We start from the raw sequence: 27,978 nt of genomic DNA, 5'->3' as shown, positions 1-27,978 counted from the left end.
ATTCTTGTGCCTTCAAATAATAAACAAAACAGATGTTGACATATAATGCTAATTTTTTTTTTCAATTACATTTTTGTAAATAAATAAACACGATTTTTTTATTTAAATTAGTTAAGGGACAAGGTGTCTGACCTCAAAGTACAAATAAGATCTATATACTTACCAAATAATATAAGCACAATGTACTAGGAGGTAGTTGAATACTGAAATGAATTTATGTTAAATCTATTTAAAATCAATCCAGCAAATTTAAATATTTGTTTTTACTGCAAAATTAACAGCTTTATGATTAAATCAACTCGGCAAAGGGTAACAATATTACGTCAACAATATTCGATCTTCTTTCTATAGCCTCGTCTATAAAATCTCAAAGGCTTTTCTACGAAGACGGTCTTGAAACGACAAACCGGTACTAACACGTTAATTTGGGTAACGAACCAAACAGGAGGGCGCTTATAAGCACCCGCCGTTTGCTCTTTACTAGAATCGCCGGCTGTTCAAAGGAATTCTTTGACGGCTGTTTTTAAGTCCATTTTAGTCTCATTTCAATATACAACTGTAAAATTTTAAAGTGGTAAATATTTATTCTTTGAAATTAATGGTTCATAGAGGATCTATAGACAGACACTATCAAAATAAAACATTTGTTTTTTTAACTTAGTTTCTGGCATCAAGATGTATTTTAATATTTAGATCTAAAGTCAAAGAGATGAAGTAATATCATAACCGTCTTATAATAATCAGCATTGTAACAAAAACCTATAGGTTTTAATGAAAATTTTACTTAATATTATTTTTATTAAGTTTTATTAAAAATCGCTTTCGCCGGTGAGAGCGTTGCTGTCATGGATATTAATATTGCCAGTAAATAAAAATTAACCATTATAATGGGAATAATTTGAAGTCCTGCAGCCTAACTTAATAATATATTATGATGTTTTAATAAAACAATGTATACTAGTATCTAGAAAATAAAGTTCTAGGTTTAAATAAATGTGACACAAACTTAGGAACAACTGATATGATAGGTTTTGTTACCTGTACTATTAATATAATATCTTTTAAGATACATACCATTCATTAAACGAAAATTAAAACATGGCCATTGTAATTAATAATGCAAGGAATAAATATAAATACATTTTAGTTGTATTTTTAGTATATGTTGGTAGATAGTAAAATTATTTATTGTATGTACCAAAATGGCGACGGTAGTACCAATTTCAGTCGCCGGCCAAGAAAAGTACGTGGCACTGTAATGGTAATAAGTCTTGCCTCACACAACGTACAACTTGACAGCAGTATGAAGTTAGGTGACGATTGTCTTGTAAGATTTTGACTAATATCAGATCAAGCTTTAAATTAAGAACTGGGATTCTTTATTTTCTACCTATTAGCGACAGAGACTTCTTTATGTGAGTTCGTTTGAGATACAACTTGACTTCATTGTTATTCAATTCCAGGCTACTCTTTGAGATCAGAATACACTTTGTACGTTTCGTTTCGCTTAAGAAAATCTGGTTCTGAAATTTAAACAATGCTTCGGTCAGGATCTTGATACTTCCGAACTCATTTTACATTCACGAAGCCATACCGCTGAGTACAAAATCAATTTTGTTGCGTATTGCCCTAATATTCATATAGCACGTTGGGTCACCGCCAAGAGGTTATTAAATATTTAAGAACCACTCGTCGGCTTTAGTATGTTAAGCGGAATGTGTTTTCAATTGAAAAGTGCTTCTTTATCGACTTTATGATATAAAGCAAATACGTGAAATTTGATGTTAATCTTTAAATATTGAATCTTTGTTTTTAAGGTTTTTTAACTACATACATGATTTTTTATAATATAGCGATTTCAATGATGAAGTCAATAACTAGCTGATTTCAGAAATCATCTTCAACATCGATGTGTCAAGCTAACTAAGCATAGATTTTGGCGTTGTTTGCATAACAAATAAATAATTTACGTTTTAATTTAAATTTATTTAATAGAATTGCTGTGGTTTTTTTACCAGTTACTATCTTAACTATTTCACATGCAATAAGGTCAGTGCCTCTGTCTGATTTCGAAAAAAGCAGCATAGCACATACAACCATTCAAGAATAAATACATAAGGAAATTGAGAACATATTTTGGCGAGTTCCCAAGCATTTTGCGAACAAAAAAGCGCAGCCATTACGAGTAATAGGAACAAAATAAGATAAATGTGGAGCGATAAATCTAAAAGCTAGTAGGGCTTGTTCTTTTAGTGATTTATTATCACATTTAATCGATAGAAATCCTTGGTAGAATTTGAATACTTGAGCGATTTATAAAAAAATATAGCATTTACTTCATATAGTCATTAAATTTATTTTAGAAATATAAATATAGTGGTGTATATATATATATGACGGAGCGACAGTAGGATAAGACATTTTAGGAATGACAGAAAAAATCCACGGGAAAAGTGGGTAAGACAGACAATGTGGACGGGAACGGAAGACTTGGTAAGGAATCTCGTTGTTGGCCTTAAGGGCGTTTAGGTACAGCTCAGCTCGGGCTGTTTAGGTGAGTGTGGGCCGCACCAACTAGAGTCTGTATTTATAGCAATCTGAATTTGTAATAAACAAGTGTCGTGACATTTCGTGAACTCGTTCCTCGAAATAGAGACATGACCGAAACCGAATCGACTACAGAGTCAAACGGCAGGGTCAAAGATTACTTTAATGTTTATTGATTTTAAGTTTAAAAGGTTTTAAGGTATCATAAATCACTTATAATAAGAATAAAGACTATAAAGTCACTGTTATTATCGACCATTGAATAGTTGTTAATGTATTATTAGATCTAGCAACTGACAAATCAAATACTACTACTAGTATTGACGGTGTTGAATTAATATGACTATGACGTCATTAAATTATAGTGGCGGCTGACACTCTCGACATCCGACATTATTAATAATAATGACTGTGAAATTACTATTACTATGGACTATTAAATAGTCTTTAATTTATAGATCTAGTAATGTTGGCAAATCGAATAAACCACAAGTAACGGTTATAAAGTAATAGACTTTGACGTTGTTAATTTACGAGCTCTGTGACATACTCGTATAATAGTCTAGTCGACAAGTTGAAAATGGTACAAAAAAGAGATACTGCTCTTAAAATTATGTGCGATAGCTCATTGGATCCGGAATGACGTCTAGAAAAATGTGCCAAAAGCGTGTATTAGCACATAAAAAATTGCAAAAGTTATAAACAATTAAAGATGAAAAAATGCCAATATTTAATAAACTATTAATATTTAAGAAATTTCAAAAAGGTCTGCGCGTGATCGCACATAATTTTAAGAGCAGTATCTCTATTTTGTACCATTTTAAACTTGTCGACTAGACTATAATGGCAATGGGAGCTGACACAAACGCCATAGCTTCAACATTTATACGTTTACAATAACGTCGCCGTAAGTTCGACTTATAAACATCAACCTCAACAATCAGACCTTGGGACGTGTCTCGAAAATACGATATCTATGCACAGTGATTAATGAAAAGGTTGACCACAGCATCAAGATCCGTTGTATAATTGAAGAAGCGCAGAACGCCTTTTCTAAACTAAATAAATACTTTGTAACAGGCGCCGAGTTGTTTGTTTTGATTTCATTTGAACTCCATAAGCCAAGAAGTCTACAATTCATATTTTTTTACATCTCCCTTGATTTGCGAGGTTTCACTGTTATCATGCTGTTGGAAGGTATATAAAGCATCATTTTTAATCCTTTATATTTTACCTTAAACTTTTCTATGTAAGACCGCCCCAAAACAGAGGATGTAGAAAGTTTTTCACCGGAAAAAGCTTACAAAAGCTGGTCTTTTTCAATACATCATAATGGATTCAGCGTTTCATAAAACAGAACACGCAAACTCACTTTCGCGTTTGTGTTTCCTTTTCCTTTATCTCTAAATATTTCTGGAGAATTAATATTAAGAGATGAAATATTATCGAATTAGCCCGAAAGATCCAGTGGGGCAAAGGTCACCAGATTAACAAAGCTATTTCGAGACATGACCAAAAGCTATTCTACATCCATTTCGCTAATTTTGTTGTAGTTAAGTGAGACAAAATATCATTTGGGTCATGGCACGGTATTTTACGAACTGATTATTTAATAGTCGTTGGTCGAGAATATTAGTTTGTGTGTAACACAGAGAAATAAAACACAGAAAGTCAAACTTTTATACTAACGTAAAAACGTGGAATTTCTAGAGTAATTTTTTTTCACAGTGGGGTCCGAAATAAACAAAAAGTTTTGATTTGAAAAAAAATTATATCGTATCACTTAATATTATCTTGAATACACTCAATAAACAACTATAAGTATTATGTCTAACGCAAGAACTCATCAGTACCAATCTAGTGGATATTATGAGAAACATACAGGATGTAGATATTTTCGAATTTTAAGAAGAATTAGTAAAAAAAAGGCAATTTTCATATAAAAACCAAAATAAATCATAACTCTGCAGGGGTTGACCTTAGAGACCCTCCGTAGAACAATTTTTTGCCGCTGATGACCTTATCTATCCCCTATTTGCGTTTGATCCACGACTTTTTGGCCACCCTGTATATGTAAGGAAAACATAATTTATTTTCCTTTACAAACTCTTTTTATATTATTATTTTTATTTTATTTATTTTTCTTCTTTGCCGTCTGATCGACGATGTTTAATTTGTCACTTGACATAATATATAGAAACGCAGTTGCGATTTATTTATTCCCAGTACTCGTATAAGCGATTGTTACTATTATATATTTCTAATATGTAAAATTTAGCTCCTTCTTTGTGATACAGTAATAAAAAAATCGACGGACAAACGTTTAAATTATTAAAATTCGTAAAAATTAAATTTTCAATTAAAACAAAAAGCAGAATGTGGCAAATACTATTATGATACGTTCAATATATAACTTAAATTATTATTATTAAAGACTGTAACCGTAAATGAAGTAAATATAAGGGATAAAGCTGAAGGTTAAAAGCCTGTTACTTTTATATGGCTATATCTCTAGGGAACTGCTCCACATTCCGTCTCCATTTTGATAAGATCTCAAAGATTGAATACATAACGACGTTGCTTGTAAAAATAACTACAGTAGACAAAAATTTCATATTGAAAATTCCCTTTGATGTGCCGTCTTTGCCGATAAATGATTATGTAACATCTCTTCGGATCCAGGTCTGTTATAGCTTGCAGCATTATTTAGTCTATGCAAACGTAAAATATAATAAATTGTATTATGTAAAGAAACATTATGAATAGACAAATCTAACGACCTGTAGGTAAAGTCTATCGCATGGGTGCTAAGTTATAAAAAAAACGTGTGGCACTTGGGGACTGCCGCGGTAAAGTTATTGCATAATTATTTTTTTCAACTTATGCAATTATAATTATTTATTTATGCAGTATTTTTTTTCTTTGATATTAATTAAAGTTTTTTCATTGATAAATTAATTCAATCTACCACTCTACCAGACTCAGACTAACTCGCCTATATAGTCTGTCTCACTCTAACGCGCACCGGCTGCACCGATCTCGTCAGAGAGATGTGAATATGCAGTATGCGTTCTGTTCCGCTCTAACGCGTAAGGTTTTTTTCGTTACGGAATTTCTGGATTCGGTCCGTATGCAATAGTTTAAAAATAAAAAAATAAATGTATGTGAATACATACATTTTTAGGTGTAAGCATTTGTTCAACAACAAAACAATTTAACTCTCTTAATCATAAACTCGATAATAGAACAATTAAATCATGATTATTAATTAAAACGAACAACCGTTGTTGTCACTTTATTTAATTGTCAACATTTAATCAAATTGAATAATCTCAAAACGTAGCCATATTGTAAATATATGATCAGTGGTATACGTTGTATTTTTTGCTGCCCTTTACAGACGCGACGCGACATATAATTTTCTATGTATGTGAAATATATTGCAATGTAGGCGTCTTATCCATATACAGTACCGTATTATGCTATGACCTTTCCGTTATTATATCAAATGTACCTACACTCGTATATCGCATGCATATTTAATCACAATCCGCCAACCAAAGCTTTTAATTTCAACTCCAGCAATTTGGGCAAACCAGAGACTGTTTCGCATTTAATTTCCTACTACACCATTAAAAACAATTTAGGGTAACAATTTTCTTTGGTTCAAGATTGCTTTGTTATTACTGATTTTCAGTGGATTGCTTGGAAATCTGATAAATATTTGTGCCATAAAAGTTAATAGATAGGATTTATTAAATGATGTTTTGTTTTTATTAGTTGACTCCGTGCCCTTACTTTGTTTGTAAAAACAGAAAACAAGGATGAACTCTATTAAGAACTGATTATCGTAATATTCAATAATATGACCATCTATTTATAAGGTTTTTTTTAATACCTAGTATAACTTTACAAGAAATACTATATAATTTAAAATGAATAGCTTAGAAAACTTGATCGTTTTACTATACATTTGTCCCTTTACCTGTTATATAATTTCCAGCGTACCAGCACCAGCCTTTGGGGTGAATGGATGGGAGTGATGCATGGTGATGAGATGGAGTATGTGTTTGGCCATCCCCTAAACATGTCCTTGCAGTACCATACTAGGGAACGAGACCTCGCTGCTCACATTATGCAGTCCTTTACAAGATTTGCGCTCACTGGGTAAGCTGTTATTAAGATTTTCTGTATTCGTAAAATATGAAGTAACCTTTTAATTAATAATTTAAAATACCTTTTTATGAAATATGTTTTTTTTATTACGACAGGACTGCAGCTGTAATAAATAAAATCCACATTACAATTCAATAAACTGCCCCATTTTCATTGGATATGCTGCCTTGAGAACATTTTTGTTATATTAACTTTGGTTACTTAATTATTAATATTTATAAAGAACATCAGTTATTACCGTATTTATGTAGGGTTAACTTTTAAGTAAAACAAAAATTATGGATAGAAACGGGATATCTATTAAAGTAGTTGTATTTAAAAGTCTAACATTATTGCCTATGCTTTACGTGCATTCCACAACTGATATTCATACTATACTATGCAAAACGTGTTACAGCAAGCCTCACAAACCGGATGAGAAGTGGCCACTATACTCCCGGTCATCGCCTCATTACTACACATATACGGCTGATGGCCCGAGCGGACCCGCCGCCCCACGGGGACCACGTGCGTCGGCTTGTGCATTCTGGAATGACTTCCTGCTAAAACTCGATGGTAAATACTTTTTTATACGATTATACTTTGCCTTTTAAGGAATAGTACGCTCAATGTGTACGTAACATCGGTATTGTAATCAACATTACAATATAATGTGGTCATACTAGGACTGCAAAAACATTAGAATAATTTCTTGTAAAACGTTAAACTATTATCTCTAATATATAAAATTCTATGTAATAATTGTAATTAAACTCCTCCGAAATGACTTGACCGATTTTGTGTGCATATCGGTTAGGACGAATCGGACATCTATTTTTCATCCCCCTAAATGTTAAGGGTTAACCCCTATTTTTTTTTAGACAAATTTTTCTGTTTTTTTTTTATGAATCAGAAAAAAAAATAACTATAACACTGAATTTTCACGCCTCTACCCTTATTTTTTATTTAAGTAGATAGTTATCATGGCAAAACAACATTTGCCGGGTCAGCTAGTTTTTTATAATTTTTTTATATTTACGACACTGTAATGCGAACCAGGCGCCTATTTTTAACGTAAATCATTCATTTTTATCTACGAAATTTGATATTTTGGCAAGATTATGACTTGAGATGTCTTTGAACGGGTTTAGGTCATTTCCGTATTACGCCGATCGCTCAAGGCTCATTTCAATCAACCTTGTAATTGGTTAAAAGATGGTTATCTATATATATATATAATGAAAATGGTCTTCGTTTGAGGCTCAATCACGCCTGAACCACATCGTATCGACATGAAACTACCACCATTCGATGCGAAAATTCCTAGATGGTTTATGGCTATTTATTTATTAAATTCCAACGTTCCTTCATTTTTTTATTGCTGTTTTACTTTTATGAAAATTTATCCATACGGACTTCACCGCGGAAACATTCGGGGAGGCTTCCTAGAACCTCTAAACGTCAACATCTGTTAAAAACTCGATTTTCGAAATATTTCAATTTTCTTAGCGGGAAGTTAAAAAGAAGAATAATAAAAATATGAAAAAAAATAAAATAATGAAACATAAAATTTATTTTAATTCGTCCAGCAAAGTGGGCGCGAAACGGCTAGTTTCGGATAAATTAAAATAGAACATTAATGTCTGTATGTACTTAGAAGTAGTCGCGAGCTTAAAAATCTAATATATACATTTTATTTCCCACGGTCACGGTATTACTTACAACTTTACAATTTTTTTAAAAGACTGATCTAATTAAGCTTAATTCCATGATTCCACGATGCACTCTTGCCTTTGTAAACTGTTCTATACAGTCTCGTCACATCGTTAGCGGTGACCTTTGGAATTATATATTTACATAACGAATTACATATCTAATACGAGTATGTATATACAAGTCTCGTGTTCGTTCCCATACTCCTCCGAAACGGCTTGACCGATTCTTATGAATTTTTTTATGCATATTCAGTAAGTCTGAGAATCGGCTACTATCTATCTTTCAAAGCCTTAAGTGATAAGGGGTGTCAAACATCTTATTCAATTAAATTAAATTTTTCATTTTTTTATTATGTGGCATCAAAAAATACATACAACCCTAAATTTTCACCAATCTACCATCAACCCTTATTTCTTATTTGTAAATAAATATGGTACCTACTAAGTGCAAACCTCGACTGGACTGCGAGTATTTTTTATTATTTATTCTATGAACTCTGAGGATATAAATACAAAAAAAAAAAAGGAAAAGTTCAGTTTTATTTTGTACTTAGGTTTTTATTCCGGAAAAGTGAACAGTCTCTATGGGGCATAGAAAAATGCGGTATATTCTTTATCTAAGAAATTTGTTTTTGAACTAACACAATCAGTATTTATTTTATTTTATTTAATATATACGTTTGGGTATTCTTTCAGAGTTGGAGCATGTACCATGTGACGGAGCGGTAACAGGGCCGTACAGTAGCGTCGCCGGCACTACTCTACCAATAGTACTACTCACCACCCTTGCTACTACCGCAGCCCTCTAAATTCCCTAACACAGTAGAAAATTACACTTAGCGGGGGAGCTTGCTTGAATAGATCCAACTACTTACTAGATAAGATATATGACACATTTAAAAAAAATACTGTTGGCGATTAACATAACGTTACACTATTATGACAAAAAATTTAAGATTCAAATGTCGTTACTATAATGGCTTTAAATCATTGTATTAAAATTACAGTAAATTGGATTAACACTCATTAATGAACGCTTTGTGTAGATTGGTATCAAACCAATCGAAAATTTCGTTCCGTAGAGTGAAATAAATCAGTACCCATTGATATATAAAAAACCCAAGATGCACACTCAACGTCAAAAAAACGTCCTCAAAAAATGAGCGCAACATTCTAAATTGTGCGCTCATTTCAAATAGTCTCGCGTCTACAAGTGGAGTCGATGTTATTTATTTGTGTTTTTTTTTATTAACAAATTTATGTACTCTTGAACTTTTTTGTGTGTAGTTTTTGACAAATATATTTACGCTATATAAAGTGTGGGTCAGGAGGTAGCCAATTTAAATTTTTTTTTTAATTTAAAGAAAAAACTTTTTAACCGGATTAAAGTTATGTATTATTATAAATTTACAACTATTTAACATCCAACACCTTTTGTCTTCAGTCACCGTGACCACTCACGCTGTAAAGCACCCGAAAAGTCGGATAAATTTAAAATTATGTTAAATAGTTGTAAATAAAAAAGTCATGTTCGACTCCACTCAATACCTTGTCCTACCGACCACGGTCGGTCGTAAAATTTTATTGCTTTAAGTACGTATTCACTGCGTTGTAATAACAACTTTAAGCAATTCGCGTAAGGTTGATTTTGCAATAATATATGCTTGTAACATATACTGTTATGGACAGAAATAGTGTTTTGGGACACTTTCGAGCGTTACTTTTATATGAGACTGTGCATCTTGGGTTTTTTGTATATCAATGTCAGTACCATATTAATTTAATAAATCGCGTTACTATGGTAACCGATGTTAAATAGTTGGCTGTTTATTGATGGATGGTTGTTTTCTAATTAGTATTGTAGCATAAAATAAAAGTATACTATAAGGGCGATGTTAATAACTTAAAACTCACGTTAAATAAATACTAAGTTGAAAGAAACCATCGTCCATAGAACACGTAATATTTTTAAATATATGTGATAATACATTCCGCTAACATATATAGATTTAAGCATGAATTATTAAATTCAATTAGACGAAGTATATGTGGAGATGTTTTAGGAACAAATATGTGTGGGCTTTTGTTAAAGCAATGCTGTGCTTACACTTCAACTATCACTATACATATCAATGTGTGCCTCGGCTTTAATAGCAATTGATACATATCGTAATCGTAGAGGAATTTTAGAAATTTGTATTAAAAAAACTATTAATATAGAATTTAAAAAGTGAGTTAAATTTTTACTTATATACATCTATTTAGGATGCTACCATTTAAAGTCTTATGAATCCCAAAATCTTATGACTTGACAAATTAATAGTATTTTGTAAATATATCTTCTTATTAGATCGCTTTCGATCAAACACTGTCTATACATATCAACACAAAGTGCTAAGAGCTATGCTAAGTAGACTCATAATGAACTTTTTATAGAATATTGCACATTCTTGCAAGAATGCTGAAATATAATGTAGATTTATCTCTATTATTACAAAGATGATTTATTATGAACATACACACAATCGTTAATCGTTATCTAAAGGTTAAAAAGCATGTTAGATATTTGATCACATCGCTTAACTTGATTTGGTTAACCTGAACATCTGTTTAACAGCACATTTTAACCTTTAGTATTTTACGATTTGGTACCAATTTTATCTACATATTAACTATATTTTCAAATACACAAGAGCCCTATCGTCATTAAAGATATATACTTTTTCTATAGTTTAGTAAAGGAAGACGTATCTTGAGAAACTAAATTTAATTGGCATTTGTGTATTTAGAAATTCTTATTTTTTGTAGGATACATAATAATCGTGTAAAAATAATGCTTTAAGTGGAAATCATCTTATGAATTTAGTAAAATTGAACAAAATATTTATATCTTTAGCGATAGATATATGTATACCTATATGTACGTCAATTACTATCCTTGAAAATGTTAGGAATAACGAGTAATATTTACCGATTTTGTTATCCTGTGACATAAAAAGTTACTACACCTTGCAGATTTGGAAATATAAAAGTACATAGTCATAAAATCCATCCTAAATAAACTAACGAGATATTAAAGCGCGAGATATTAAGCGAGATATGAAAACAGATTGAAAATGAAAAAAATATCTTGACAAATTTTATCTATTTCATGAACTGCATACTACTTTCAAACCTTGTACGATAAAGATACTATTAGAAATATATACTCTACACGATTATATAATCACGAACCACTATAAAATAAAATTTATTGTTTTAACAATAAATAGTAATTAGAAGGACCATATTCAAGATATTTAATACGCTCTTAATTACTTGATTTTAAATTGGAATACGCCACTAATATGCTGAAAATAACACACCTTTAAAAAAAATATTTTTTCTACTTCCGTGCTTAGATCAAACGGTATTATAAGCGTAATAATGTTTAGCGTTGCTTATTGATTTTAAAAGTTGCACGATAGTGATAAAGTCAAAACAACCAATAGAAATTCGAGGTTTTTGTTCAAACATTACTTATCCATTTAGAATTATAATTATGACGTAAAAAATAAAGCCTCCAGACTTCAGGCTCTATTATATCTTACCAAATAATTCACAAGCACCAAACTGTTTCTATAGATTTAGATATTTGCAATATTCAAAACTATATAGCTACATTTTATAAAAAATATTTATTGCGAATGCAACAGTTCGGCACAAAAGCTTTGTTGAGCACACAAAAATGAATTGTCTGGGATAGCTTTAATTAGTTTAATATAAGGATCTTGTAAATCATAGCTATATTTTAACTTCTAACAATTGTAAGTAATAGGTGGTAGCCGTATTAAAATAGGTATCCTAATATTTTTGTTTTATTTTCCTTTCTTTTATTAGTTTTTAGATTAATGCTACTTTTTGTTATCTAAAGCTTTAGTTGTACAACTATTATGAATATAGGTAATGCTTAATGATGTATAATAAGAATCAATGTGTTTTGCTGTTAGCACAATGGATTACGGACCTATTTAAACCATTTTGTATGTTGACGTAGAAGTAGAATTAAAATTACGTGCTATAGTCATTTTTTATTACGTACATTAATTATATTAAATAACCTATAGTGCAAGATTATTTTTAATTATTTAAATGTATTTTTATACGTCACTACTTCTATCGTTTTTTAAAACAAATATAGATTTTAGTCAACGTTATCGGTAGGTTATTCGAAATTTAAATTTGTTGTCTACGGCAAAACTAGTATTAAATGGCTTATATTTTTAAAACGTCCTATTATGTGTTTCATGTTAACGTAATTGTCTATTTTGCTTCGATATTTAAGAATGTATAGGTGATAAGTTATTCCTTCCTTCCTGTTTATCTTTTTATTTTATTTAATTCATCTGGCAAGCCATAGAGCCACAGAATAATAAAATACTTTTAATATTGCTTTCCTGTATGACACTGATTAATTTAATCTTTAACTATAAGCAAAATCAGTAGAAATCTGTTTCTAGATCGCTTTACTGTGTAATTAGGTGCTAAATAATGTATACATAGTAGATGGGCACTGATTATTTAAATATATATTTTAAAACCGAAATGCAAATGACATTGACAATATCAGTTTCATAAATTCATGTAAATCTCATAATATGTTAAAAGCATAGACATAGAGAATATCTAAAGCATAGAGCAGAGACAAGAGCAGTGTGCAACTCTATTGTCGGTGAGCTCAAGCTGCTGTCTAAGTAAAGCCCGGATTCTGTGTATGCAATTGACAGCTGTCAGTCTCGGTGACGTTTAGAACCTTATAAGGAACGCATTAATCTGACTGCTATTGTCTTTATGTCTATGATAAAAGCTTTGTAGAATTAGTTATTGTTTATATTATAAATAAATGTGTTTATTGTGACAATACTTTAAAGTCGGTACCGTTGCACTTCGATGAGTTTATTAAGTTTACCGCGTAACCTCCAGAGGCACTGTCTAATTGTTTATACATCTTATGTTTTGTTGGCGCTTAATACTTTGTCAAAACTCATTGTAGAGATTTAAATAAATGAAAATAGGGGCTCAAAATATTGCTACAATAAATATATATATATATTAATTTCTACTGAATAAACTATTAATGAAATAGAAACATAGAACATAAACTTTAGTTTTACTTGCTTTATTTGCAAAAATCTTCAGGGCCAAATATAGTTTTTTCTAAATAGCAACTGTAACTTAGGTTAGTTTTGTTTGATTGTTCAACTGTATTACATAATCAGAAATAAATTACTATAATTTAATCAACCATGAGTTTTATTAATTTTCCTTCAATCCCTTAGAACACACTAGAACTCCGTTCCCAATCTCTCCTCAAAGTATATAATCCTATTATTATTAGTGTTTAAAAATAATTTAATTTGTATTTTATTTACCCGAATGAAATTTGGTTTTATATATCAGATTTAAACCGTTGCTAGTTTAACCACCAAACACAGGCAAAAAAAAAATGTTTAATAAAATATATCACCTAGGAAACAAACGAAAATAAACAATAAAAACGAATTGTACATCGTTTAACAGACACGAAATGTTTTATACTTACTAACTATAACTAAATAAAAACTAAACTATTTTGCTAAAAAAACGGGCACCTAATGAAATTTACGTTCTAATGTCGATTTCAGTTAATTAAATGAAATTTTAAATGTTCACGTAGTCCGTGTACTTATAATCGTGTAAATTAATATGCGTGAAGTGATTTCTGAGATTTTTTAATGAATTATTTAAAACCGATGTACACCGCGAAATAATAAGAAGTGTTCGGCAGTAAAGACGAAAGATTTGTTTAATTAAATAAAGTTAGAAATGTACAAACCTAATCTAACCTAACCTCCTCTTGCATTATCACAGCTTGAATCCTTCTAGGCATGCTTTCCATGATGTTCTTAAAAACGTTTAAATTCGTTCACTCCTCTGCAATGACTCTTTTTAGCTCCCTTTTGTTTTGTGGGGCAGGTTGCAGTGATCTTACTCATCTCTTTAGAACATCCTATTAACGTCAGGATTTGGAGCTGGCCAATCGAAACGACGAATCCCAACATCTTGCATATATGCTTCCTCGTCACCAGAACGGTGCGGGCGAGCAGTCATCCATAAAATGGAATCTGGTATTTGCAACTTAACTCAGAATTTTAACATGTATTTTTCGATAGACAAAGTGGCCCGTTATAACAATAGTAAATTGGGGGCTTAATCAAGACGCCTAAACAGTAGTGTATGTAGAATATCGAAAACTAAATTTGTATGAAAATTTGTCGGCTCGAACTGTCATTGGAGTGGGTTTTAATGATACAAAACAAGTCAATAACTTCTTTATTAGGATCTACTCGTATATAGGTAAAGTACATTGTAATTATTATGACTAGAACATTGTATAGGGCATACATAATACATACATGATTTCGCACAAGCACATTAAAACAATATTCCACTGCCGTCTAATTTTTATTTATTCAACTCTTTTATTATAGCATCTTAATCAGTAGTACTTCATCTAAGGACATATATTATTTCACAAGTTAGTGTTTGTATGGAATTAACTAAAAAGTTATTGCATTATTTAATATACAACTCTCGAGATATTAATTAAAGGATCAAAAATGTCACTTTCAAAATTATATCTCACTATTCTGTGTTACACTCATTTCTATAGGGCGAAAACATTGCTTATTACAAGAAAGTTTATCTCTGTAATTATTTTAAGTATGTAGAACACGTTTCTCGTAAGGAAAATCTTTTAAACATGTAACATGGTCTAAAACTAACTGGACAAGGATGAAGAACAGTATTCTTTTAGGAAATCGCACATTAGTAATTCGACGTATGTTTTAAATATCATTTAATCCACATATTAAGTCAGCATGTTCTATGTGTTCCATAGGCAATGGAGAAAAGGCTAGGGTTACAGAGTTTTGGTATCGTCCAGCAGAGACTAGTCGAACCACAGTGTCCTCACAGGCAATAGAGATTGGACGATGACCTGAAAAAATAATAAAATAAAATCATATCAGATAAAGTCTAGAGGCAATCAAATTAAAATTATTTAACATAATTTATTACACGTTTATAATCAAATCAAATTGTATTTGACATTAATTTAAAATTGAATTTACAATAGTAAGTTTATGAACGCATCGTGGTAAGAAAAGGCGCCAAGAACTGTTTTATTTTTTACTTTTTGACTATGTACTTTCATAGTAAATTTGTCACAGACTCATACTAGGGCTTTTCAAAATTCTTCTATATAGTATTGTAATAGGCTTTCGAGTATAGTTCACGTTTCCCATTTTCTAATTGATAAAGATCAGTCACATATTTTTATTCGTCGCTCTATTGTCGTTAAGCCAAAAAGCCCCGCGCGCAAAATATAAAGGACATCACTCTCAATGTTTATAAAATAGTCGTAAAGCTCTATTCATAGACCAACTGAGCACGTCTAACAATGGAACTATTCAATTCCTTACAAGCACGAAGCCCTTACCGTGTATAAGTATTAAAAGAAATAGATGGAAAGTGCATTTCAATGTTGAATGCCCACGGACGTTTTTGCTTAAAAATTGTATATTATGTATGTGTAGTGTTTTTGTAGTGGTCTACCCACTACAAAAACTAAGCCCATAAGCAAGTAGTTGTAAACTAAGACTCAATTTGTACATTCTAGAATTAAAACCGTTTTCTTTTATTTAGTCTGGATATACATATATACGTTACAATGTTAGAGTAGCCGCTGCGTACATAAGTAAGGCAAGGAATCCCTTAAATATATATGAAGCAGTAAATACGTTTCTTCAGATAGATCCGATATATAATAACGCTCTCCAGACGAGCACTTAAATATTTTGCGTTTAACTTTAAAAATGGAAAATTCATTTTAAGATACATTTACCCGAGAGAACTCTTGTCAATCTTAAAAGCAGATTTCGTGTTAAGTGATTGATGTGCAATAAACGGAGACTTTTATCTAAAATGTCTCGTTAATGTAACGCCATACTGCGGAAAATTGGTGACGTCATAGCTTGTTTACCGCTGTGTAAGTAACCATTAAAGATTTTTATAGGTAAAGCGATTTGAAGCAATGACAGAGGACATTTTAGCCATTATAAATGATGTGTACAATTATGAATAGCCAGCTTTTAATTGGTTACTATAAATTTATGAAAATATTTATAAAATCGTAAAGAAATTTTAACCTATGTGTACAATATAATAAAATATGCTAAATTAGATTTGTTTTTGTTATCCCAAAGTAATTTATAAATTATACCAGTTTTTCTCAATACAACTTTATTGTATCCCAAGAAAGGTTTTGTTGGTTGTTTACTTTTAAAAGAACAACATTTTCCTTTCGTTTAACTTTTGGAAAAGAATTGACGTGAAAAAGTTATTCTGAAAATATTTTTTCCATGTAAAACAAACTGATTTCGTTGCCTCGGGCTCATTCCCAAAGGTAAATTGAAACAAAGCGACTCTGTTTTGTAAATAATGTTAATTGGTACAATTCCATGAAACATGAAACTAATCAAAGCATGGTCTTTTTTTTTGCATTACTAAGTTACTGGAGTAGTTCAGTAGCTTCTTTATTCCATATTGACCAGTAGGTGAACGAACTCCTGTCTGTGCCTGACATATGCCATCGATTTTTAGGTCTTAGGCATGCCGGTTTCCTTGCAATATATTTCTTTACCGTACAAGCAAGGGTTCATGATATGCATGCACTAACACCGCTACCTTGTTACACATTTATAAATAAAATATACAGACCAGTGTAACTCTAGCAGCGACAAGCGTTTTAAAATAATAGTATTATAAGTGCAACATAAGTTTTCTATTGCACTTACGAATTATTATATCTATTGATAATATTATCTGTTTGAGGACGAGATTGACAAGAAGTCACATCAATTAGCATTCTTTAATTTTTACCAAATGCTTTAGTAAACGTTAATCCTTAATTAACGGAACGACCCAGGACGCGGGAGTTAATTTTTTCGAATTGTTTATTTTGCTATTACAAAAAAAACCAGTCGCCTCATAGATTTGGGCCTCAGATTTCTGTATCTGTTTCGCGTTCATTTGTTTTTTCTAATAGAAACTTGCTTAACACCTAGTTAGGTGATCAGCTTTCTGTTACTGTCACACGCCGTCGACTCTTTAGGTCTAATGCATGCTTTAATCACGATGTTTTCATTCACAGCCGTGGATCGAACCTACAACCTCATCAGAGGGAGTCGCAAGCTGAAGCCACTAGGTCAACACTGCTATTCATAACATGGATAGAAATCTTACATATTTAATGACACAAAAATTGGATCAGAAATTCGTACTGAAAAACAAATTAACGCTGTCAAAATCGAAGCCAGATCGATTGATGTCTCTAAATTGAGGTTCTTTCTCAATAATATGTTGATTGACGTTATAAGACTTTAGAATTCGCCAATATCTGCCACAACTTTTAAAAAATAATCTATACTATCGTAACCAATAAACATTAAATCGCTATCTTTAAACGTCATAATTAATATTATAGTAATTGAGTATACATTTAAAGCAATGTAATGATTTTGACAAAATTTAGTTTTCAAGTACACAATATGTTCCTTAAAAAATAATTTGTTTGGCTTACTAAGAACTAACCTAGTGATTAATTATTTCTCAATACATACAACCAGAAACATGAATACAATCGTTCATTTAACCGTCGTTGAACCGTCTTCAAAAAGGTTGTCGACAAATTTACCGGAAACAAGTTGATAAATCAGGTATATTCCAACTCAAGATAAAATCCAAGTGTTAATCAAAATCTATTAAAGATCAACACCGTATCAACTCATTACTGACATGACATGACTGAGAGGACATGTAATGGACATGGGACTAATTAATGTTGAAAGGTTAGCAACAACACTATTTTTTGGAAACACTAGACTCCAGAAGTATCGTTAAATAGTATGTGAACTTACCTTCAATAGAATCTAAGCCGCACAAGCTGTCGAAAACTTCCATTCGGGTGTGGTCAAGGCCGCTTGCGCCTCCAATGTCCACGTAATCCGGTAGGCCACGCTTTGTGCACTGACAAACACATTGTTTGAATAACAGCTAATTAAGTACGCACGAGTGTGCTGGAAAATCGTGAATTCATCTCAAAGACTACGTGTATAGATTTAGCTCTGATCAACAACTACGCGTTGCAATATTAAAATATAATAATAATAATCCAAGGACTAGATGCGCCCATAGACAGAAAGTCCATTGGTGCACAGCCTGGTATCTAACCTATGACCTCAAGGATGAGAGTCACACGCTGAAGCAAACAAAATTTTGAAAAACAAAAGTGGGCAGTTACAATCTCCAAATATAAAAATTACGAATGTAATGTTTCATAGATATTTTTTTAAGAAAACTTGGTGATATACTTCTGTACTGACTGGAGCTACAGTTTTCCATGATGTTGACAAGTATTTAAGTCAAACTCGTGGTATTAAAACAATTACTTTTTCATAGTATCTGTATTGAATCAGGACATACATACGGAGTCAGTTCTGATATAACTTCTAATTCTAAGTAAAACTTCATTTAGATATTGGTAGATAGTAAGGGTACGACTAAAATACCGGATACTCAACTTCAACTACACTAAAATGTTATATAAATTTTAATTATTGGCGCTGACACTGCTTCAATTTTGTTTGCGGAAACCGTTTCAAAACTCAAAGCGCTTCTTTATGATTGTTACAAAACACTTTCAAATTTAAATTTACAGCGAAAATGTTTTAAGGAATTTTCCACTTTGCTTGTGTCAACTCAATGAAACTCACTTAACTGAACTATTTTAAAATGTTACATATTTTTCGAATCACTGTTATATTTATTATTAGTAATCATAACAACCAAATATACTGTATTTAAAATAAAATTATTAAATTATTATTATTTATTTTTTGACAAGTAATAACGGTTTTGATTTTATTTTATATATATATATATATATAAATATCATGACAGAAACGCCATTACTCCGACAAATAATATTCATAAATAATGTTTACATTCGGTACAAAAAGATAGCAAAGTCACATTCCGAGATAAAATTACTCTATTAAAAAAAAAAAATATTATATTGTAAAATAAGAGTGATAGAGATAATACTACTATAATACAGATACAATACTAGCATCTATATTATAGTGAATCAGTAGAATATTAAGCATAATTTTTATCAACTCCGGAAAAAGTACTCGTTGCCTAAACAACGCAAACTCTTAGGCAAACACTAAACAAGTAGTATATTTAGTTAAATAAGTACATACACGATGAATAGTCCCGGTCTCCATTTCTAGTAGCGTGTCTCTTTTTACCGTCTGGCCAACATTCAAATCCAGTACACGAACTGTTGTGGGAGATATTGCTATGATAGAACAGTTTCCGGCCTCGCCGTGGTTGCGTAGCGTGTATACTCCTTCAGCGCCGAACAACATTAGATTGCAAGCTGCAGATAAAGTTTGAATACTTATCCATCCAAATATTAAAATAGCTGGACTAACCTTAGCACTGTTTTTGTTACTACTGTTTACCGTTTTTCATAATAAAAACGTATGTATCTATGTGTACACATTTTGTAAAGGACCGTTTTTTTAACAAAACATCCGTGTTCCGAAACATTTTTATGATTTATTTCAATACATATAGGTATACATTTACGCTTATATTCACAACACTGAAAGATTTTTCTATCTTCCGTACCGAATATAATCGCAATTTGTCAAAGAAATAATGCAATTAACTAATGATTTATTTAAATTTTTCGTAATTTTTTCGTTAAATTGATTACTTTATATTCATCTTAGTAGTATCTTTATATTCATACAAGTAATTAACGAAAACCATTCCATCAGTGAAATCTGAAACTAATTTCTGGTTTTCTAGTTCCGACGATAAAACTAAGTAAAAAAGAGAAAATATTTCTAATATAGTAAATATTTGAATAATTTATTAAATACTTATAAATAACAAAGAAAATTTAAATATACGACGATTGCCTTACTAATTTGAAAATTCGAGTCAAATTACGCGACAAGAAGCGCCTCTATTACAAAACAATAATAGCTTTCTGTAACTCAATATATTGGACAAAATGTAATTACACCGAAATCATTTTGTCGCTAAAAGCAATTCGAGATACAGAGAAAGTTATTACTTATAACGCGATACACAAACAGGACAAACCGAAATGACTTAATCATGGAATTGATCACGGTTCAGGTATAAATATATTTTTGATTTCTTATCTAATATATTTATTTATGATGATAATATAAAACTGATCTAAAAAATCTTTGTCGTTGATTTGCGAGGGTATAGGTTTAACTACAGTAACATTTAATAATTTTCAGCTGTTAGGGTCAGCGAAAGGCTTTTAAATAAAACATAATTTAAAAAATTGGCAATTAATGAATATTAAAAGTCAACACGTATAACTTTTAGTTAGTAAAAAATAACGATCAAGATGAAAGAGCTTATAAAATATTCTTGCTCTATAAACAAAGTAAAGGGGGTAAGCCAAAAGTATTTTTTATCTATTTCTAAAAAAAAAATGAGCATATTTCACATATAAAAAAATTAAAATATTCAAAACCAACTGAACGACTGAAACCAAATTTCTGTAACAATATTCCTAGGAAAATCTATAAAGAAGTCTACCATACCTATATGTATCTTCACTTAAACCGTATATGCTATAAAGCACATATGTTAATTGAATAAAATGATACGTCGGTATAAGAACTTACGTCGTGTGTTCTTCAGATGTCGTATTGTGACAGCAAAGCCCTTTCCCCGAGCTGGAACTCGGTATTGTATGAGAGCCGCATTTTGACGCGAAACAAGCTTTCGCTGCGGTCTTCGGTCACAAGACTCTATCATTCTATCATCATCCCAGGAATCCGCCGGCCACACTTGGCCGTTTAACTCCCATCCATCAATCCACTAAAAACAAATTTCTCCTAAGCATATAATTTCACTTTGATTTATTGGCGTATTAAAGAAATAAAATTATCAAAAGATACAAAAATCTGATCGAGCAAGGAGTATGTACTTTTTATTCGCCACGCTGAAATGAAATCCGAAAATGTTTCACTATGAGAGCGACTTCTAATAAAAAAATTACGTCCAATCAAATCTTCTAATGTGGTTATTGGAATATTTTTGATAGATCTTATTACGTTACGTGTTTCGATACTGTGAACATCGAACACAGTCACAGATTCCTTTATAGTATTAGGAGTTTGTCAAAGTAGAAAGCCAACGCAAAAAGCCTGAAGTTGCATTCTGTATACAAGCTTGGCTCGTAAGTAGCTGAAAGATCTATTAGAAGATTAAACTACAATTTGAAAACTTTAAGTCCTGTCCCAACTTCGTGAACAACGTAACGAAGATTGTATTAAAACTCTTAATAGAATAAGCAGTGGACGACGAGATTACATTATCTACCCAGTATTAGAACATAGCTCATATCATTTGCTTTATTATGACACGAAGGTAAAATTAAGATAAAATATATTGATATATTCAAGTTGTGAAATGAAAAGTGTTCAACTCCTAATTTTAGGTACATGAATTACTAAGCATTATATCTAATATATAACATTCTCGTGTCACAATGTTCGTTCCCCTCCAAAACGGCTCGACCGAATCTTATGAAATTTTTTATGCATGTTTAGTAAGTCTGATAATCGGCTACTATCTATCTTTCAAACTCCTAAGTGGTGATAAGGAGTGTCCACCCCAAAACTAAATTTTTTATTTTTTAGACAAAATTTTTTGTTTATATTTTTTTATGATACAGCATACAAAAATACATGCAACCCTTAATTTTCATCTACCTTCTACGACCAACCTATATTTTTTATTTGTTAATTAAGAACTTATAACTTGCACTCTGAGGTTTATATAGAGGAAAATCCTAGAAAAATCTAAAAAGTTTTCATTCCGGAAAACCGAACAGTTTCTGAGGTAGCATAGTAAAATATTCCATGTTGGTATGTACTAAAAAGGTAGGCTAAAATCGCATTAAGGAGGAACGAAGTTCGCGGGGGCAGCTAGTTTAATATATTTATTCAATAAAGTGCTTTTAAAAATTAAACCAATCAAAACCTCACCGCTACAAGTCCCCCATTATCGCAGGGCACGTCGAGGTAGTTGAAGGTGACCTGGATTCGTTTATCGGGCTCAGCTATCATGTAGATACCGCACACCACCGGGTCATCGGTCGGTGACTTGAAGAATAACTCCCCCTCTTCAGACGTAACCATGAAACAATCTATGAACCACATAAGTAGCAATATATGCTATACACGATACAGATATTTATTTCATTTTATTCGGAAACAGTAATTTAGTACATATTCAATAGGATATAAAAGAAACTAATTTAAAACCAATATATCTCATGCAATATATTTTTTTTATATTAGAAAATTCTAGATTGTCTGAAACATGAAGGCCTGCCAGCAAAAATATATTTTTTAAATAATATCATGAATGTAAAAATCACAATCAGACACGGAGGCCTCGACATGAAATTATATATCTATATATGTATTATATTTCTATTCTATATATGTATTTTTGGAATTGTTTTATGAGTACTAACCCTGATTTATATCTATGACACGATGTGTGAGAAGTGGCTGACGTCGAACTCTCGAGAACCACGACAACGGCGCATCTCTTGAGGCGTACCGTAATCCCTGCGAACTTATGTCATCTCAGATATATGTTAATCACGCTCTAGTGCCTGTGACATTATAAGGAAACGCGGGCAAAAAACATCTATTATATGGGAAACCGAAAGAGATCAACATTATTTTTGTTATTGTAGTATGTATGTGGTACTGATTGGCTTTTCTATTCATAGAAAAATGTTTAAAGGTAAAGATTAAAAATGTTCATTACAGATAACACAAAATCTTAATATTAAGCTAAGTTGAAATATATTATTTCTAACTTCACATCAAATGTAATTTCATTCAGTTTTTTCATTTTTTCATTTCAATTGGTCACTGTTAGTAATTTACTGTAATGCCGAATAAATTAAAGGGGAATTTACATACTCTTATTATGATTTCTCAAATGACTCTCAAGTCTCATTTGAGAAGTAATTAACTGAGAAACGTGGTTTAATGCAAAGTCCTTTAATTCCAGTAAGAAAAACCGCATTTTCTGTATGTTTTACAGAAGTTTCGGGTTCCAGGCGATCTTGCTGCGTTTTCCCAACGTCGGGACGTGACGACCCCATCGCCCACTGGTGATATAACCAGTGACAGAGGTTATTTCACCAGCGCAATCAGTCAACCCTTTCCTAGTGGGAGTGTCATGCTGTTGCCTTCGGGCTTCAGCCAAATGAGGAGGCAAGACCGGAGCAGTGCCACTGTCTCATAGAAAACCGGCGTGAATTAATGCAATAGGACATAGGGCTTCACATGGATTCGCTCAATGAGCGATTCGAATCATCGACGACCAGTCACTTTCCGATCGGGTTCACTTCTTGGCGTTGCGTAGAGATTTGGATGCATCTCTGCATCTTCTACCGCATTTACCATGGAGAGTGTTCAGAGGAGTTGTTTTGACCTGCAGTTGAGTTTCAGCAGAAGAATACGAAATATCACCCGTATCACCTCGACGTCCGTAGTTCCACAACTGAGCGTTTCCTAAGGCTGTATTTGCCGCGCACCACCATTTTGTGGAACCAGCTGCCCACTGAAGTATTACCGAACCAATTCGACTTAGAGTACTTCAAGCGTAACAATTCTTAAAAGGCCGGCAAAGCGCTTGCCTTCAGTGGCAATATGAGTGTCCATGGGCGGTATCACTCAACATACCTGAGTGAGTCGAGCCTCTTGCCCGCTGATATATAATAAAAGGTATTTACAATATTTTATTCAGGGTTCTAGACTTTCGAGCTAAACTCAAAGTATTGGGAAAACGTCTCTTTTCATTAACCTTTAACTTTGCTAATCATTTTAACCAATAGTGACGACGGAATTAAACTTAGATTATTCGTTTGTTTAGTTTAGCAAGAGTAGTTTCAATTCTCAATTGATGTAACATTCAGTTTGTTTACAGCAATTACAGTTTGTTAATTGTTCTTACATCAAAGTGTTATCTGGTTTATCTAAATCAGATTATTTTTTATTAATTACAGAATTCTATTTGAGATACGTACTTAAATACTGACTGAATATTAAAAATAAAACCAGTGTCGCTACAAAGTTTGTTTTATTTTCGTGATCATTTGTTTGTGTAAAATAAATATTATTGTTACTATATTGGCATAGTCGCTTCAGCGTGTGCCTCATATACCTTAAGTCGTAGGTTCGAACCTCGGTTGTTTTAACTCGCTGGTGCTGTGAAGAAAAACATCGAGAGGAAACCGGCATGCCTTAGACCCAAGTAGTCGATGGCATGTGTCAGGCAAAGAAGGTTACTTGACTTTTAAGAAAAAAATCCCGAAACAGATACAAAAATATGAGGTCAAGAACTAGAGGCTGTAGCTCCACTCTTTTTCTTTATGAGGCAGTATAATGCCAACCAATATCTTTTGAGGACTTATTGCGTGTGCTTTATCTTCATTTAGGATATCTTTAAGTAGTCAAGTATAATTAATAAAGTAACAATCTCAATCTCATAGATTACTATCGGAAAAATATAACACTGATTTTAAAGGTGATTAATGAATTTTACGTAAATATTTTACCCAACTACAGTTTGCTGAAATCTATTAACGTCTGTAAAAAATATACAATTACAAGGCTCAATATAATTTTGTAAACTTACTTTTATTTAAATGTATGTGACCTCTTTATTCGGGTTGGATTTAAGAGTCGTATTTTTACGGCGCATTTTCAACATAAGCAGCGTATGTAAGAGTGTTGATTTTCCTAACAATATAGCTTTCTAATTGAAATTCTATGTTCATACTAAAGAAAATTTACTTTGAAGTCGCTAAATTACTTTTAACGGCACTTGACCAACGGCATAATAGATAATAAGAATCTTCATTTTGTACAGTTAAAAATCCCGGGTTTAAAATCAGCAATTAATTATTGTTAAATACGTTTAAATTCGGTATGAATTGCGGTAATGTATTATAAATGTGTCGTAAGCAATTTAAGCCTAAAAGCGTAGATTATCTGTCGTAAAATTAATTAAATAATCCTTTTCAAAACAAGCTCTTAAAATTCATAGCATATCATCGTGTACCGAGGAGAAATATTGTAAGTCTTTTAATTAAACTTTTCAACTTAAAGTTAGCGCAGAGCATTGCATAAATTACCTTAAGTTACCGATATATACACCTAAGTACTGTGTAGATTGTTCGATTTCGTGTATCAGAGTCTCGCTTTGCGGCGAAACAATAATCATAATAATATTTAAACAATATTTCTGGTTGAACAATGCAGTAGGCCGATTCTAATGATTAATGAAACAAACGCTGAAATGTATTTAACACAAGCAGCCCTGATTATGGAGGTGTAATGAGACTGCAAACAGACTATTCAAATATTATATATTAAGAGAAGAGAAAATTATAAAAGGTTAAATATATTGAGAAAGGCATAGTCATCATGCTTATAGTCCCCGCTAGTCTAAACTAAACCAAATCGTTAATCGAAGACTTGTCGGTTTTAACACAATATTTACTCATATATACTATCAGTATTAATTTCATATACAAAAAGGATTAAATTAACTTTCTTTAAATGAAAATTATAATTTTTGATACAATATATTTTATTTTCGAAAAATATTTGTATTTCTCATAAGCATGTCGGATATGCTATATGTTTTTTCACGATATATTTTTGAAAAGTAATTGATTTCTTTCTGATATTGTGTTCAAGAATATTTAATAACATAATATTGTGTTTAAACTCTATACCTTCGTTACTCATATAAGTTATTACACAATTAAAAGTTTTTACTACGTATTCGTATTAATTAGCTTCTAGCTTTCCAAGTTTGAACATCTAACAAGCCTTATTAAATATGTTTTATATAAATTAATACGGTAGCTTTCTGAGTTAGAAATAGGCTATAGGCCCCTCACCTGTAATGCCCAGACAAAGAACGGAAAGAGGATAGAAAAATCTGAACTGACGACTGGTATTCTAAATACAGAAACCGGATGTAAGTCGTACACGAGATCTAAAGGCAATTTCTAACTCGGTAATAAGAATACACCCATATAAAAAATAGAAATTAAAACAATATTAATATACAATACAACTCCAGGTCAACTTAACCTCACCCTTCCTATTCTATAGCAATCAAAAGCTCTTGCGGATTAGCCGGACCAAACTAATAAAATGTACCCACTAAACAAAAAAAACCCCAAAACAAATATTGTTTCGGTGCCAAATCAATAGAACTGATAAATAGAAGAATATTTTTATCTATATTAGAATTTAAGCTATTTAATTATTTAAAAAAAAGTTTAATCCAATGCTGCCAAAGGTTAAGCTACGATCAAATACCTCTGCTCTTTTAAGCACGCTAAAGGCTGCTATAAAATTCACTTTGTATACAGAACAGCAAATTTCATTAAATTCATTTCAGCGTTAAGTTTGTTTCTTCTGCCTAGATTACAATTTCCAGCTTTGTTTGTTGTAGATTTTAAACTTTATAATCGCAATATTTGCCTTGGTTTATAATTTTGTTGATGTTTTGAAGAGATGTCTTGTGCTATAAGCGTGCTAAAGATAACATCAATATGATTTCACTGAACTATTTTTACTTACTTTTTCAATAGTATTAAGAATTCAAAGAGTATAAAATACCATTATATTGATACTACTAATCATTTGTATTAAGTGGATATTATTATCTACAATCGTTATTTAAATCTGTAAGTTGTGTTATTAGAATTTTTCTCAAACATGACTTTTTTATTATTTTATAATCTTATGTTTAAAACATTTTTGCAATGTTATTTTAAGTTTTAATTAAAATTATAATAATTGTAAATATGTTTCAACAACCTACAATACATGATTTAAACTTATGCTGCATTCTTAATTACATAAAAAAATTTGAACATTTATAATTAAACAATTTATTATTATTTATTTTTTGAAGAAAAAGTAAAGGTATCGTAATTATGGAAATTATGATATGTTAAAAATATGGACTTACCGGCAGCAGCAAGCCGCTAATACCATTACACATAAACACCAGAGCAACAAGGCAAAATACCGTCCTCATGATAACAGTTGTCACTTCAACAAAAGTTGCGAAAGTTCGAGCTAGTGACGTCGGCGTCGAACAAGTTGTGAATGGGGCAGCTTTTGCTGGCTCCCTTTATAGGAACACAAATTCACTGCGCACCCTTGTATGCGCTTCACGTTTACTTATACTTGTTTAAACCAAATAAAAAAAATATTAGAAATTGGAATACACAACTGTTTTACAGATCTCTGTTCTTTTTAATTTTTTGAAAATGGAATGATTACACAGTTTGAAAATTTTA

The 27,978-nt window shown here is 31.5% G+C and overlaps 2 protein-coding genes across 3 annotated transcripts in view; one reads left to right on the top strand and one right to left on the bottom strand.

The window, feature by feature from the left end:
- Positions 1-9,510, top strand: part of LOC125063384 (acetylcholinesterase-like) — a 39,144-nt gene extending 29,634 nt beyond the window's left edge. For both annotated transcript variants that reach the window (XM_047669803.1, XM_047669802.1), the window contains exons 5-7: positions 6,551-6,714; positions 7,121-7,278; positions 9,114-9,510. In XM_047669803.1, the coding sequence (XP_047525759.1) occupies positions 6,551-6,714; positions 7,121-7,278; positions 9,114-9,226 (435 nt within the window). In that variant the 3' untranslated portion in view covers positions 9,227-9,510. The remainder of the gene's footprint in view (positions 1-6,550; positions 6,715-7,120; positions 7,279-9,113) is intronic.
- A 5,244-nt stretch (positions 9,511-14,754) lies between these two features.
- On the bottom strand, positions 14,755-27,910 carry LOC125048463 (corticotropin-releasing factor-binding protein). Its single transcript, XM_047647116.1, has 7 exons — positions 27,645-27,910; positions 23,104-23,200; positions 22,610-22,770; positions 21,242-21,437; positions 19,763-19,941; positions 18,416-18,524; positions 14,755-15,435 (listed from the first exon to the last, which is right to left on the bottom strand). Exons 1-7 carry the CDS (start codon positions 27,711-27,713, stop codon positions 15,284-15,286), a joined length of 963 nt encoding a protein of 320 aa, XP_047503072.1. The 5' UTR covers positions 27,714-27,910; the 3' UTR covers positions 14,755-15,283.
- Between the last annotated feature and the right edge of the window lie 68 nt (positions 27,911-27,978).

Source organism: Pieris napi, chromosome 3, assembly GCF_905475465.1.
Source record: "Pieris napi chromosome 3, ilPieNapi1.2, whole genome shotgun sequence".
NCBI lineage: Eukaryota > Metazoa > Arthropoda > Insecta > Lepidoptera > Pieridae > Pieris > Pieris napi.
This window is presented reverse-complemented; position numbering and strand designations above follow the sequence as displayed.